The sequence below is a fragment of the Lacerta agilis genome, chromosome 5 (assembly GCF_009819535.1).
Source record: "Lacerta agilis isolate rLacAgi1 chromosome 5, rLacAgi1.pri, whole genome shotgun sequence".
Taxonomy (NCBI): domain Eukaryota; kingdom Metazoa; phylum Chordata; class Lepidosauria; order Squamata; family Lacertidae; genus Lacerta; species Lacerta agilis.
In genome coordinates this window covers 39973353-39990135 of record NC_046316.1, presented here as the reverse complement: position 1 = coordinate 39990135, position 16783 = coordinate 39973353, and the positions used below count along the sequence as shown (strand labels likewise).

Here is a 16783-nt window from a genome sequence, read left to right as displayed (position 1 = left end):
TCTGTTGTTCTACCCACTTTCCCCTCTGCTCACTGTTGGCATAGGGTGCTGAGAATTATGCCCTGAGGGGATTTAGTTTTTGGACTTTTTCCTTTTTTTAAAAGGTTCCCCTTTCTTGGTATACACACTTCAGCACAGCACTCCTGTAGCATCTGAGTATGGCTTTAATTGGCCATATATGTCTCACAGGCAGTATTTCACTTGCTCCTAGTTTTGTTCTTTTTGAACCCACATGGACTTTCATGTGGCTTTAGCTCAATTCTGACACATGCTGCAGGAAATTCTCTGAGCTGCTAAGGGTACTAAGATTTTTGATGCTTTTGCACTGGGGAAAAAAAAAGTCATGTGAACCATTTCTGAAGACTCTTTGACGATTGTGTGGGAAATTCATTTTTAAATGAGTAGGAATTGTTCAGGACACTCTAGTCATTTTAAACATTTCCATGTAAATGTATTCCTTGATCATTATGAAACTTTTTGTCATGCAAATAATGAGAAGGCTAAATAGCAAATAACCTTTCTTCTTACATAATCTGGACACATTTGTTGGCTTTGGAAGTGGGGAGGCATTCTAACAGGGGGTAGATTGTAACTAATAATGGGAGATGGTTGCTTTCTGTTCTCTCGAGCACCTCGAGTACTTCTTATGTACTCTTATGTGCAAATGTAAATGCAGTTTGCAAAGTAAAGGTATGAAAACGTTTCTAGGACCTTGGCAGCAAAGACCTGAAAAGAGAGAAAATCAGTTTCGTCTGTCAGATCGTACGAGTAGGCAGAATGGAACTAAGAGACAACAACACAAGAAAGCTAACCTCTGGGCTCCGGCGACCTTTTGGCGTAGCAGGTAATCCATTCTCTTTAGGTGCACTGTCAAAATGTTCTTCAAGTAAGAGCAGCTGTTTGGTATTGAACAACTGCTGACTTGGCATATTGAAGTTTTGAGAATAATTATTCAGCCTGTTGGTTATATTTACTGAATTTTATGTCTAGATCATTTGCAGCTTGCCAAGGAATGTGCATGTGCCCTTCACATGTTTATATATTTGTTTCAGAAGAGTCCTAGTGCAGAAGTAGGGTAGCTATAGCAAACATAATATTTGCTGCATAAAATGTAAAGTGCTAATTTCCCTGGGGATAGGCGGAGAAATGATACAGTATGAAACTGGATAAGGATTCCAAAAAATGGCATGTAGCATTTAATAGGGATGGTAGAGCGGAATCATCATGTGATACTGACCAGGGCTAGGATAGACAACCTGGTGCCCTCTAGATGTTGTTGTTATTGTTGTTATTCTGCCCTATACCCATAGAGCTCAAGTCAGTTCACAACATAAAATTACAATATCAAGACTACAAAATACATAATGAAAATAAAAACAAAGACAACCCAATAATACCCCCTCCCTCAGCATATTTAAAAGGGCATTGGATGTCAGTCACTCAAAGGTCTGGTTAAAGAGGGACGTTTTCATCTGGCACGCAAAAGTATATAATGAAGGTTCTAGCCGAACCTCCCCGGGGAGAGCATTCCACAAATGGGGAGCCACTGCAGAGAAGGCCCATTCTCGTGTTGCCATCTTCCGGCCTCTCGTGGAGTAGGCATGTGAAGAAGGGCCTCAAAGAATAATCTCAGGGTCTGAGTAGTGACCTCCCTGAGGTGCAAGCATGGGTTCCCCAGATGACAAGAGCCCTGGCTGTGGTGGTCCAAAGGAAAGCAGAGCAATTCATTTGGCACCAGGTTGGCTGCAGGTGTTGCCAGAAAGAGGCCTACAAGACACCATCCAACTGTCTTAGAGACTCCACTCTAGATTTGTGTAGGCTTTACTCCTTAGCCTTTTCTTCTCCTGAAGATGTCCCACAAGGCAGTGGGTACAGATTTTTCCTCAGGGTTTACTCCCGAAGACTTTCTTGTGAACGAGTATAGCTGCAAGGCGGCAGAGATTTAGGATCAGGGTTCTCCTCCTCTTATATGGGCTATCTTCCCAGGCTGATGAGCCCCCTCTGCCCCTCATTTCCCTCTATAGCACATGCAATAACCAAATTCTTGACAGTTGGACTCAGAATGAGTCTTGTCTGTTCAATCCACCAGAATCTGTCTTCACATGCAGGGGAAGTCCTTAGCTCACTGAGGGTTTGAGACCCACTGGTTACCCTCACCTGGTTTAGCTGGCCAGTCAAAGCCATTCCCAGGCTGTGGCTGCTGCTACATGCTGACAGCTTCTAAGAGCCGTAGGTGAGAGCTGAGTGCAGCATGGGGACCAAAGGTGGACAAATTACCCCTATACTCCTTTACTACAGTGATCCAAAAAGCTGGCCTTGATCCCTACTCTTCCGGCACCAAGTTGAAGATATATACAGTACTGAATTTGTTTTCATTACTGAGTTTCCTGTTTGGAAGAGCTGAAAAAAGATGGAATATGACGTTAAGGACTTTGTTGAAGAGAATATATTGATACTGAAAGTTACAACAGCATGGCTCTGATGTAAGGGAATGGATGACTGGTTTTAGTGCATTAGATCCTTACAGTATACTTAAGCAGGTCATTTGTCCACAAACATTCAGGTACAAGTGGCAGTGCTGGACTGGCATATACAATGCATTTCTCTTTACTGCTTGATCATGGTGATGTCTGTTAGTAAAACTGTGTCTCTTCAGAGATTGTTTATTCCTGGTGCTATATTACCAAGCCATGGCATGTTGTCTTCTGAATGTGCCCTAACTGGTTAAGCTGAGAAGAACCTTTCCGCTTTCTTTGGCCTTGGATATCTCTTTCATTAACCCATGTCTGGATTGGTGCAAATTGCCTTACTGAACTAGCATTCCACATTGCCTGGTTTTAATGAATGGTTGTATTGGTTTCTTGTTTTTTTAAAAAAATAAATTTTATTTTAATGTTAATATTGAGTTTCATTGATTATGTTTCTGTAAGCAGTTGTGGAATTTTATAACAAGATGTGCAGCATATAGGTATTTTCAATAAATAAGTTTGAAGACTTGGTAGTGGATATTTCAAGTTGCAAATGAGTTTTTGAAGTATATTCTGTTCTGCATGCATATTTGTATGCCCACAGGAGAATACACCTAAATTTTGTAAAAGGTTGTAAAAAAGAAAATAAAGCAAGTTTCTCCCTGAGATCCATTATTATCTTTAGTCTCACAGCTTCTGCCATGAAAGTGTGAATTTATTCTGCAGTGAAGTGGGTTATCAGTTGTAACATGTTTCAGTATGTGATGCACAAATGCATAGCCATTATTAGCTTCAGAAGATTCTTCTTTTATCCCTGATGTGAATATAGTAGGGCTATCTTTGAACATAAGAATATATTTGTCGTAAAATGGTTCCAAACTCTGTTGTGAAGCACAAATACGTCTTTATGCCTCTTTGCCACTTTCCCTCCCTTTAGATGTTGATCTCTTTAACGACATTTCTCTCTTTTTGATTTCAGTAATGGATGTAACTGACATAATTAATGGGAAAGTAGATGACGAGGACAAGCAACACTTCATTCCATTTCAGTCGTAAGTATAAAGTAATGCAGTAGTAATGTCAGAGGAGATTTCCAGCAATATTATAGTGGATTATGACCTTCCAGATTAGAATTTAGCTCAGATGGTTTCGATAATGAGAATGCCAAGAAAGGGAAAAATAGTACTGTGTATGGCAGCTATAAATATTACAGCAAATTAGCAATAAAGTCACTTATTTTTAGCCTGTTTTGTTGAAGAAATTAATCAGATAGCTCTGAACTTCTGTGTAGCTCTTTGCTTGTGTAGATGTGCGTAAGCTGAGGACACATTGGATGTATAATTGACCTGTATAGTTCACACGGAAGCAATTGTTGCTGCCGTTTCCAGATTGTTATTTTAAGATTTGATTAGCAAACATTCAAAGTCTGTCCTTATTACTATTCTGGGAAAGGAAGTTTCAATTTAGCTATAGAGCTCCCCATGTGGAAGGGCTTCCCATCCATTTCTCTGGATGAAAGAAAGGTGCTGTGTGTGTTGGTTGGTCACCTCAATTGAAATAGATGGGAGCCCTTGCATAACTCCCAAGAGCTTAGCATGCACAGAAATGTCTGGACTGCAGTCATGGCCTGAATAAGAAATTTAAATTGAGCCTGAGTTTCCTAGTTTGTAGAGATGTGAGAGCGTTGAGCAGCTGTAGGTACTGAAATACATTATGTTCTCTGGAAATAATTAAGGGCAGTGATACAGAATCTTGGTAGCACAGTGCGAGAAATGGTTTTGCTTCTTTGGGGGCTTTCAGTCAGCTTACAGGTGAATGCTTTTGGGCACTTTACTAAAGGTGGAATTCAATGTTTCACTTTTCCAAGTGTTCTGTCTGCACAAGCGTTGTAGCTTGCCATGATTCCTCTCTCCTCCCCCCATGTGCTGTTCTGAGGGTACTCTTGGGGCCCCCATGCCAATTTGCGGGGGTGTGTGTGTGTGTGTGGCACATGGGGCGAGGAGAGGAGGGAAAGCCCCACTGTGCAAGTGAAGACCTTGCGTGGGGCTTCCACTGACAGGACAGGGTGAATCCCAAGTCTTTCTGTAAAACCACTTTGAGATTTCTTTCTACAGTCAAGTAAATCTCCAAATAACACACATTGTGGACAGTGGTTATGCATTGTGTAGGCATTGGCAATATTTTCTTATGCGGTTTGTAATCAGGTGTACTTTTGGTAACACATGCTGCTTAAAGAAAAAAGCAGTAGACATAAGGACATTGAAGTAAGTTTACATGGAAACCTGGATAAAATAACCAAGTGGGATGTTGGAGGGCAGATGAAACAATATTCAATTGCTGGATCAAAACAGGGTGATAATTTATTGGTCCTTCAATTTTTTTTGTTTTTACAGTAATTATGATTAATAACAAGTTAATAAAGTATTGTAGTTTAAAATGAAGTTAGGTATAGTTCAGGGACCCTGGAAGAAGAGTACTTTCCATTCATGCTTTGTGACAGTTATAAGTTAAGCAGCGACAAGTGTATTAGGAGATGAGGATGAACACTGACAATGCATATTTATGGATAAAGAAAAGTAGATATTAGTGAAATGCTTACAAGTTTCTTGCTCCATTAAATCTGATTTATAGCAGTATGCATAAATCAGAATTTTGAAAGGATGCAGAATAATATGCGCCAAGGTTCTCTTTTCTTTTTCCCTCTCCTCTCCCATGGTAGATTAAAATGTTCTTCAGAAAAAACTCTGCATCAGGAATGAGCAACGTGCACTGGCGATGAATAGCTTTGTCATTCCCAATGTTGACTTAAGAGCTGAACATGCGAAGCAATTTTTTTTCTTACTCATTTCACATTGTGCCTTTGTTGTGCCACTTGGCATTTTTCTTTTCATATCCTGGTTATTTCATAGCTAGTGAAATGAATACAAACACAACGGCTGTCACATGGCACTATGGCATAGTAGATATGATTTTTCAAAATGCTGCATTTCATTTATAACTTAAATTTCATCTTGTTCAGCCATAGTAAAAATGTTTCTTGAATTTCCTCTTATTTTCTCCTTTGCTCAAAGCTACTTCTGTGCATAGTAGCTTTGCTTTTCACCCTTCTGTTAACTCTCATTAAGCTACGGCTTAATTCACATCACTCCCGAAGCTAGTCTCGAGCATTCCATGGAGTAGTATGTTTTACATTTTGGTGTTTTGTTATTTTATATGTAATTTCTCAGGCTTTTTGTCTTTCATCTGCAAACAGAGCTGGGATCTGGTGTACGTTTCTAGAATCACGAGTTTGCTTTACTTCTCTTAATTAGATTTACATCTTTCTGATTATCTTCTTATGTCTGTGTTGTTCCCTTTCCTATCCTTTGTCTTTGTGTTGACTAATGAACACTCTTTGTCAACTATGTGATACACTCCTCTGTTTCTTGTTACTGTGACTTCTGGTTTTCTGTCCCCCATCCATTGTTACCTTTTGGTGTTGGCCGTCATGTGCATCCTCCAGGCTAGCCTTGGATAACGCCATTCGACATAAGCAGTTGAACATATCATCCCGTTTTTCACCCAGGGTGGCAGGGGAGAATGATTTCCTTCAGACTGTAATAAACAAAGTGATTGCTGCTAAAGAAGTTAACCACAAGGGTCAGGGTAGGTACTTCGCTTTACTTTACACTGTTAGCATTAGAAATGATGTAATTCCTCCCATTTTGTCTGATAACTTTGACATTGTTCTGAAGGGAATTGTGTTTAGCATGGTGACATTGCCTTTTTTTCATGGGCACCTCCTTGCTTCATTGGGAAGTTTGATTGCTCAGCTGATGAAAGTCTTAACTACTCTTGATATATGCACTTTAGTACTTTTGCATGCAAGTCTTTCCGCCATTTTGCTATCACGCGGCACATCTATCATTTTAGGGAGTTACTGCTTGCTCTTTATAGTGAACATTTCCAGTTGGGCAGCCGTGTTAGCCTGTTGTGCCAAACGCAACAAGTTCTATTTATTCTTTTCGAGATGCTACAATACTCTGTCCATGTTTGCCGTATACAGTGGTGCCCCGCTAGACGAATGCCTCGCAAGACGAAAAACTCGCTAGACGAAGGCATTTGTCTAGCGGAAGGCTGCCCCGCAAGACGAAAAAGTCTATGGGGCTGCCTCGCAAGACAAAAATTTTTCGTCTTTTTTTTTTCCGTCTAGCGAAAGCACGGCTGTCATTGCCACTTCGCTAGACGAAAAACCCGCTAGATGAAAATGTTCGCAGAACGAATTATTTTCGTCTAGCGGTGCACCACTGTAGTTTCCTAGATCTGCCATAGCAGGTATGTGTGCATTTAGTTTATAAACCTATAAATGTAGGGGCCAAATGTTCATCTCTGTTGAGCCTTTAGTACCCTGCGAGGATATGCTTCCTCTCCCCTCACTGGCCCTGCTCTGCACTATCCTTGAGTGCTTTTGCATGGCTGGAATGAGATGTGATCCTGCCTCTTGCTTCCCTGGGTGGAGGATGAAAAGGTAGATGTACACATGGCTGTCTAAGGTCCCGTTTCCGTTGCTTGAATGTAGCCTAAAGATGTGAATCGGGGCTTTTCCCCCCAGTTGGAATCTGCTGGAACTCAGTTCTGGCACCTCTCAGGTGGGCACCATTGCCATTATAAGAGAACAAGGGAGGCGTTCATGGTGAGAATTGCATCTTTCGCTTTGTTTCTTCCCTCAGTCACCACAGGCATTTGATCTCTTTCTTGCAGGTTTGCTTATGAGGGGGTGTGAAAAGAGTAACCCAACTCTACTACATACCTTCTCCACTCACCTTTTCTAAGGTTCTTCTTTACTAGATAGTGATATTTTTCAAGAGTGCAATCTTTCCCATCTCTCACATAATATGAAGTGAAGTGCGGGCATTAAATAAATTATTATTAATAATAATTGCAACCCGCCTGGGATCACTGAACGATGAGAGATTCAAGTAAGAAATAGAAAAGGACTAGTTACACGGCACTATGGAATTTGCTTCCACATAATATGGTGATGGATGGCCCCCACTTTAGATGGCTTTATCCCCATGCACTTGTTAAAGCCACCAATGGCTGCAATTCCTATATTTCCAACAGGTGGTGTGCCTCTTAAGTTCCAGTTTCTTATGACCATGAGTGGGAGAGTACTATGCACTGACATCCTGCTTGTGGTACCTGGGTGGCCACTGTGCTATTCAGGATGCTGGACAAGGTAGTCCTTTTGTCTGATTCAGAAGGGCTTGTGTAATTAGATTAAGGTTACCATATTTTTTTCATTGAATCCAAGGACACTTTTCAACTTCAGTTGGAATGGATGGATTTTGTCAGGGAACTGATTTGTAAATCCGGGGACTGTCCCCGGGAAACAGGGACGTCTGGTAACCTTAAGTTAGATGCTCTGTCACCTTCTTGCCACCAAAAGTTAAGGAAATGTTAAGAGATTGTTTTGCACTTGAAGAATACTGTTTTATAACCAGCTTTTTCTGAACTAATGTATTGTACTTAATGCTACAGGTTTATGGGTAACATTGAAGCTTCTTCCGGGAGATATTCATCAGATAAGAAAAGAATTCCCTCACTTAGTTGATAGAACCACAGCTGTGGCTCGCAAAATGGGGTTTCCTGAGATTATTATGCCCGGTAAGCTTCAACAAATTCTTGATCTGATGCGCTTAAAACATTGGAGATGTTGTTAATGTTCTTTCCTTCAAGGTGAATAAGAAGCAGTTCATGGGAAAGTATGAATTTACTTGGGTGTTTTTTTTTAGTGTTTGTGTGAGATTTGGCTTTAAAATTATATTTTCAATCTACTTTCAGACTCTTTATTAATAATGTAGTAGCACTATTGTAAACACTGTGGACTAACTGTGCACAGATGGTGGAATGTCTAGTTCATTTTTTTTCCAAAACTGAGATTCCTGGTGTGTTTTGAGTACTTGGGCTTTTAATGTACGTTATAAATGAATCTATGAAGCAATAAAGGCAGACTTCAAAAGCGGCTCTGTTGCTTGCGTGTCCAAATGGGCTATCAAATGTGTAGCTTATCCATTATTGCATACAGATGTGTGAACATTTCTGCAAAAATATTTACTCAGTATTTTTTGAGAAATGCTTGCTTTGTTCATATAGTCCAGGTTTATAAGAAAAACACATTTAACTCACTCAATTGAGGAGCATTTATACCTTTTCAATTACATTTTATTAATGATGATGCCAAAAATTCTGAAGATGGGATATGCATTGTAGGAAAGTTAACCAACTGGACGAAGCAATTGTATGCATTTGAGGAGCACAGAAAATGATGGCAGAATTAGGCCTCCTGAGCCAGAAAAGCTGAAGGGAAGGAAGTTGACAAGAAGGTTAGCTGCAAGAGATAAGAAGGGTAGAAGCAGAGATAAGACGCAAATATAAGCAAGCCACAAATGCAGATTTAAACTCTTCAGGAAAATAAATGGAAGGTGACCTGGAGATATTTATAGGTACTCAGGCTCATTAAGAATCAATAAGTAGAAAGCGATGCTGAGGAAGCCCTTTGAATATAGAAAAGAGAATAGTGCATTCAACATTTCTTCCAGACTCAAGAATGGGGCAAGAAGGAAGGGCAGTTGTCAGGATTCAAAGGCTGCTAGTACTCAGGAATGCTAAATCTTAGCATTCCTTGCTATGTGCTGTGTTATCAGGTAATCCTCTCTGCTTATGATCAAATCAGAATTTGTTTACGAATGTATCCTTTCTGGTATAACTCCATTCTTGTTTATGAGAGTGCTGCATCATTAGGCATTTTTGTTTGTTATATATGGCAGGCATTAATTTATTCCCAGAGTAGAATGTGGATTGCAGCTGATTTGTCAAAACCAAAAACATTCTGTTTATCGTGGATGATAAATTTTGAAACTTTTACTTAAACTTGCATTGTTTTGAATACATGCAGCCTCAAATCAAAAAGCGTGCGTGCGCACATACCTATTTATTTATAGAAGTATTTTTTAAAGTACAGATAATCATTAAGGTGCCTGCCTACTTGAAAATTAAACAGCAGCAAAGGCATTTTTCAAGAGATGCCGGGAAGTCAAAATGAGGATGCATGCCAAATCTCTACTGGAAAAGTATTCCATAGCACAGGACTGGTGACGTGATATACCCAACTTCTAGTTGAGACCGCTTGGGCATTTGTAGCACAGGGAGCAACTAGCAGCGCTCATCTATATAATCTCAGTGATTAAGTTGGTATAGGAGGATTCAGTCTGTTCCTAACATATCCCGGACCCAAATTATTCAGAACTTTGCGTATTAGCACAAGAACCTGGCCTAGAAGTATATGAGCAGCCAGTGTAGATGTTTTAGCGGAGGTGTCACATACTGTTGTCCATCTGCCCAGTTCAACAGTCTAGGCACTGCATTCTGCATCAGGACGGCCAAGGCTGATCCTGTCCCCATACCAGGCCTAAACCCAGATTGAAGTGGATCCAAATAAAGTGTCATCCAGGATCACTTGCAGCTTTGAGGTGCAGTTGTAATTGCATTTGAAAACACACCCACCCACCCATATGCATACCTTATGAGTAAGTAAAACTTCTAGTTCACAACTAAACTCTTGAAATTTTCATAGGACAGGAGCCCTAACACTAAAGAGTAGGTTAAATTAAGAATATATAAATCATAGGAATTTTAAAATTGGTTTTCTATTTATTGATAGACGGTAAAATGCCGTACTAATAGTTTTGCTTGCTTTCTCTTTCTCTCTCTGCCTCAGGTGATGTCCGTAATGATATCTATGTAACCTTAGTTCAAGGAGATTTTGACAAAGGCAGTAAAACCACAGCAAAGAATGTAGAGGTTACGGTATCCGTTTATGACGAAGATGGCAAAAAATTGGAGGTATGTTGTGTGCTGGTTTATTTCCCATGCTAATTCTAAACCTTTTCCTTAATGTATGGCTTATGACTGGTCAAAATAGGATGTGATCAAATATTGCCAAATACCGTAGTTTGGTATTTGTAAAGCATTAATGTACACCATCAGAAAAGAGTTTTGCATTTCCTGACTCCATTATTTAATGACCTGGTTCACTGTACATGGCAGTTCTGTGGCATTGCAGGACTGTGCAAATATATGGACTCCTGGATAGGAGCTTGCAGCTGCTTTGCTCCGCCCCAGTCCCATTTGGCTTAACATTTTTCTGGATCAGGACTGGTTAAGCTCTCTCCACACTAACAATGTACTGTTGCCAAAGTTTGTTCTTGGCTGCAGCTTGTGGCTAGTAAGGAGGGAGCCTAACCATGGTTGCATGCTCCTCTCCAGGAAGGAGACTGCACGTTTATAAGTGTTTCACTAAGCCAAAGTTTGGCTTCCTGTGCTGTGCGAACATGAACAGCATGTCCGAACTTGGAACAGCATGTCATATGTTTTATTTCAGCTAGTACTTCCAGTTCAATCAAGAGCGGCTGTTTTTTCTAGACTTTAATACAGACCTCCCTCAGGAACCTTATGGAACAAACAGCTAGATAACAAGCAGGGAATACTTGCTGGGTTCTGTGGAAAACAAGATAGAATCATGGGTGGTCATATTCAGAGATTAGTCACTGATGATTACCTGTGTTCCTGTTTGGAGTTGCCTGCAGTTAAAGCAGGTGGTTAGCAGGAGAAGATTTGCTATGCTGCTGTGTTTTGCTCTGACTGCTCCAGCTTTAGGGGACAAGAAGCCTCCACTTTGCCATTGCTAACAATCAACACCATAATGAAATGAAAACAGTAAGTTGCCACCCACACAGTGGCATTCTTGGTTTAATGGAATATTTGACAATCTCCTACTGTTGTCAAATAGTAGACAGTGAATTGACAGTATTTGTCTGGTCAGTTGACCCATATTTGTTGTTGTTCAGTCATTCAGTCGTGTCCGACTCTTCGTGACCCCATGGACCAGAGCACGCCAGGCACGCCTATCCTTCACTGCCTCTCGCAGTTTGGCCACTCGCAGTTGACCCATATACCAATCCTGATATTCCTGTATCTTCCGAGTGTGTCAGAATACGTAGGGAACAGTTGTCAGAATTAACACCTGAATTTAATTTTTTTGAATGGAAGATTTCTGTTTCAGATATGACAAAACCATTTCCTGTCTATTGTTTCCCTCCTGTTGAAGCTGGTGACATGAATTTTCAACGTTTCCCCCTTGTTGTCAGGGTCGTGTGGGAGCGTTTCACGAGAAAATCCACTTGCTAGCCGGCTTGCTTTAGAGTAGTATTTATTAAGTACATATTTACAAAGCAGAGCTCATTTCTCAAGCATCCGACCCCTCACTGTCAGTTGCCAGCACTGCCCGCTTGCGGGACCGCCCCCCAACCTAATAGTTTCGGCAGACCCACCCGCCTACGCTGCTCACATCTGCTGCTGATGGAACCACGACAATCTCTCCATCCGCCCCTGAGCTGCTGGACAACGGGCGGCGCTGACCCTCTGCAACATCAGGGGCTCTCTCCACCCCACTGTTTCCGCTTAACCCTTTCTCCTCGTTCCTCCCTACTGCTTTCCACAGCCTCTTGGTTGCTCCTCTCTCCCCCCCTCCCCTTGCTCCCAACCTTGTTCTGTCTGTCCCGTTGGAGCCTTATTTGCCCCTACGGGTTCCTATTGTTGCGCCCGGTGAGAGAACATGGAAGTAAAAAAAAACCTGAGGCTTCTGGCTTCAGAGAGAGAGAAAGATTTAATTTCTGCATGCAGAGGTACTTCGGTGTTTAGATAGCCAAGCAAGTACAAAAGTTAGTCAGTTTACCAGCAGTTCTTATACAGTTTTCCAACTCATTCCCCCCACCTTTGGAAAACTTCCTCTTGTCCATATAAGGAACATTTCCTGTTGTACATATAAGGCAAATGACATTTAGCCAGAGTTGGTTCATGTGCACTCCAGCAAGGCCATCCTATCTCTTGACCTAGGCAACAGTTCCTCTCAATGAAGGACAGCTACAGTACTCTCTGCGTAAGGTCTACTGTTCTTATCTCCAGACACTTAGTAAGGCAAAGCTTGCCAGAGAGAAGTACAATGCAGATCAAAGTTCACAGCTTTACAGAGCAGTTTCATACAGAAAAGCTTAACAGGGGCACTTTTATACTTAATACATTCACTGGACTAACAATACATTCAGGTAAATATATAGGTTAGCTAATTAACCCCTTCCATTCCCTCCTCTTCTTCGGACCGCTGGAATTCTTTCTCCAGCGCGTCCCTGGGAAATGACTGATATTCTCTAGCAAGGGCAATGAACTAAAGAATCCATGACACAACTTTATAAATCACCATATGCATGCATTGCATTAAACAGAAAATACAAAGGCATAGTAGCAAAATAACAATGGGGGATACAATACCAACAGATACAACAAATACAACTAAGGATCTTTTACTTCGAATATTCCTAACACTAATTACAGAAACTGTTCAACTGGTCACATTATCTGGTAACTGGTCAACACAAATTAAGGCAATATGATCATTCAGTCCTCCCATTCAGTGTTCTTTTCCTTCCCTTTCTTCCATAGGCGTGCACAGGGCCAATGGCCCCTCCCCTGTGCATTGGCAGCAGGTCTGTTGCTTCTTGGCCTTTGTTGCTTCCCTGGATCTTCAACTTCAAGGGATGTTTCAGCACACTGTGGCAGGTCCTGTCTCTACATAAGGAGGCGGACACCAGCCACTTTCACCACTGGCAGTGTTGTCATAAAGACTGTAGGATCTATGCCACTTAGGTTTCAGAGTCTCTGCATAGGGATAAAACTAGCATAGCAAAGCTACATGGCATTAGGGCACCTGCTAAAAGAATAGGAGATAGTTACAGAGATTATATCTGCCCTTGGAGGGTGGTGTCTTGGGCCCCTCCTGCCTTTCTTTTGCCTCACAGATTAACCTCACAGGTATCGATATTGATCACACCTCAGTCCTCCTCCCTGTTGGAGGTAAGCTAGAATACCCCAATCAAATAAGGACAGCCTCTCATACACTCACAAGATATTACTGACCATGCCGGATCACTATCTCCTCGAAATACAATATTCTTCCGCAATAATTATCCCATAGCTCTTTGGTCTACTTCTTTGGCCCAGAATAATAATTTAGTTCATTTTTCCAATCCATGCAAACACTCTAAACTTAGAATACACACAAATATAAACAAATACACAATACAATCATACACAATATCATCATTAGCATCACCACAATTTCAGACCAATTTAACATAAAACTCTGCTAATGTCAGGGAACAGAAAGATACAATTTTTCCCCAAATAAGATCCACTTCTTCAACATCACCTTCCAGACACACTACTAGAGCCATTGCAATTCTCACTATCTTGACATCCTTCAGAACATTCTCCTAGCAACTAATCCTCTCCAATATAACATTGTACAAATAATCTAGGGTATTTGGGTATAGCTATTTTCTCCTTACTGTCTTCTCTTTCCTATTGTTCCATTTCTCCATCCCAATTATATTACCAGTTCCAACAGCCATATCAGAGACTAACTTTCCCTCCTCTTCTGTTTCCTGCAAACAAGCACCAGCCATTGATCCTCAGTACCTAATTTTCTACTTACCACCTCACCAAGCCTATCAGGACCTTGTGTCCAAGAATTAACTCACCACCACCCTATTTTTGACCCTCAGGAGGACTTAAGGTGGAAACAGGGCAGTAGGGAACAAATTCTGACAGAGTTGGGTTGTCAGACAGAATAGAACTTGGCCTATTTATCTCGCTTCAGAGCCATCGTTAGGTCACTCTCATCATCTCACACGTGGCGGCCAGCTTAGCAAAATTGCTAACTCCTCACAACGGTGTTTCATTAGGACAATGGAGTTGAACCCTTGATGTGCTCATTCAAATAGTGACAATTTTCAGGTTTCTTTTAGGTAACAACAAATTATGGACAGGGCAATAGGGAAAAAGCCCCTGTCTTTTTAAAGCAATCTTTGAAGGGCTTACTATATATCTGCCACCTCTGAAGCAGAGCCATCTTCAGGCCTCTCTCATTGTCTCATGCTTCCATGGCAACAACCTGGCGGTCCTCTCCATGGTTTGGACAATGGATTCACCCCCCTAGATGTCCTCTGCAACCTTGGCATGAAGGGTGGTGTATTGCCTTCAATATTGTTTCCTGCTGGGCAGGGGGTTGGACTAGATGACCCTTGGGGTCCCTTCCAACTCCATGATTCTATGATATGTATACCTTCACTTTATCATCAATTTTCCTTCCAATCATTCCAAAAATTTCTGTCCCCTTTTCCTCCTGTGGTTCAAACTTACTCCAAATCCTAACTTACACTGTCAGGGCTACACTGTCAGTTGCTAACCATGAGCCCCTTCCCATTCTATTTCAACATTCTCTTCTCCTTCATTACACATCCCACAAACCTACATCTACATTCCCAAATAACTTTCTTCCAAGAAGCCATTTCTTCTGTTTCAAAACCTTCCCTGAAAAACTTAAAACCTGGGATATAAAATAAAACTTTTCCCCTCTAATCAACTTCTGTTGGAAACAATCAAACTGCTCAGAAGACATAATCTTCTTTTTTCTAAAGACATAATCACCTTTCCCCCCCTTTGTGGGAGGCAAATTTCCTTCCTTTGCAAGATTCAGTGCTGCAAAGAGAAAAATCCTTGCTGTTTAAACTAAGGCTTCTCTCCATTTCTGTCCCCACTCTCATTGCTTTACCAAAGGTCAATTAAGAAACAAAATAAGACTGTACCAACTTTAAAAACAAACTAACAAACATTCCTGATTGCAAGAGCAGCCCTCCTTTCAATGCTTCAGACACACTTTTACATTCACCTTAACATTGCAGAGAAATACTTTTACAGCCCATTCTATTGAAGGGACATACCTTGGCACACAAACAATTTCCAAAACACACTCACCAAACCCTGGGGTTCAAACAGATTCCTTGAAGGGACAACAAAACAAAACAACAAATACAAATTGTGCAGCCACATATACAAGGAAAAAAACAGACTTCCCAGACTTCGTTGGCAATGCAGCAAGAAATGAAACAATTTTGGGAACACAGAGTTTGGGAACACACATTTTAGGGCTGCTTTCTGCCCCACCTTTCCAGAATGAATGCAAGCCTCAAGCAGGGACCAACACACACACACACACACAGGCACTACAGATACAGACAAACTCACAAAAATCACACTGCACAATCACTGCAAACACAGATCTCATACAACACACACATAGTGAAGGAAAAATCATAAAATTATTACAAGTCATAAATTTTTACACAGCAACAAAAATTCCAATTCCCCATCTCAGCAAGCTCAGGTTCAACCTGGGACAGTGGGACACTCCTTCCACCTAACCAGACTTTTTCATGCACACACTCTCCGCTTCGCTAGGGACACTGAGTTCCTGCGTCTCATTTACTCAATACATCCACTGGAGCGTCCCCACACACCATTCCCATACACAGAGTAAAATCACAGAAAAATTCTTAACCCCCTTCTCTCTCTGAAAAATTCTTAACCCCCTTCTCTCTCCTCAGAGAGGGCACCCCCCTTCTTTTCCCCACAGCCAACGGCACTCTTTTGCTCTCTGCTGGCTCCTTCCTGGCGGCCCTCTACGGCTCACGGCCAGGCTCCTGGCGGCCCTCTATGGCTCACGGCCAGGCTCCGGTGGCAAATCCACTTGCACACTACCGGATTTTAGCGGCGGCCCTCTACGACACACTGCCGCTGCAGGATCGATCGCATCCTGCGCTTCCCCTTCCCTGGGAAGCTGCTCCCCCTGTGGAGCTTACCTGTCCTCTGCAGATCTTACTTCCCTTCCCCCCTTGCGGCCGCTTTCTCTTTCTCCCGTCGCCACGGTGCAGTTTGGCTCTCCCCCTGGGGTAAGCCAGTCCCTTCCCACAAACAGGCAGGAAGCGCGCTTGGGGCCAGCAAACGCCAGACCAGGAGAGCCTTTTCTGCTGTGCAGCGACGCCTCGGACTCCCTGTTTTCTCAATCCCGGGGAACAGTGAAGGGTTCCCGGCCAACGCACCACGTTATGGAGCCTTATTTGCCCCTACGGGTTCCCATTGTTGCGCCCGGTGAGAGAACATGGAAGTAAAAAAAAACCTGAGGCTTCTGGCTTCAGAGAGAGAGAAAGATTTAATTTCTGCATGCAGAGGTACTTCGGTGTTTAGATAGCCAAGCAAGTACAAAAGTTAGTCAGTTTACCAGCAGTTCTTATACAGTTTTCCAACTCATTCCCCCCACCTTTGGAAAACTTCCTCTTGTCCATATAAGGAACATTTCCTGTTGTACATATAAGGCAAAT

At 41.8% G+C, this 16783-nt stretch overlaps 1 protein-coding gene across 2 annotated transcripts in view; it reads left to right on the top strand.

Moving 5' to 3' along the window:
* DOCK1 (dedicator of cytokinesis 1) overlaps positions 1-16783 on the top strand; it is a 355108-nt gene that overhangs the window by 58820 nt on the left and 279505 nt on the right. For both annotated transcript variants that reach the window (XM_033149416.1, XM_033149417.1), the window contains exons 10-14: positions 709-844; positions 3448-3520; positions 6034-6113; positions 7989-8114; positions 10228-10352. In XM_033149416.1, coding sequence (XP_033005307.1) covers positions 709-844; positions 3448-3520; positions 6034-6113; positions 7989-8114; positions 10228-10352 — 540 coding nt within the window. The remainder of the gene's footprint in view (positions 1-708; positions 845-3447; positions 3521-6033; positions 6114-7988; positions 8115-10227; positions 10353-16783) is intronic.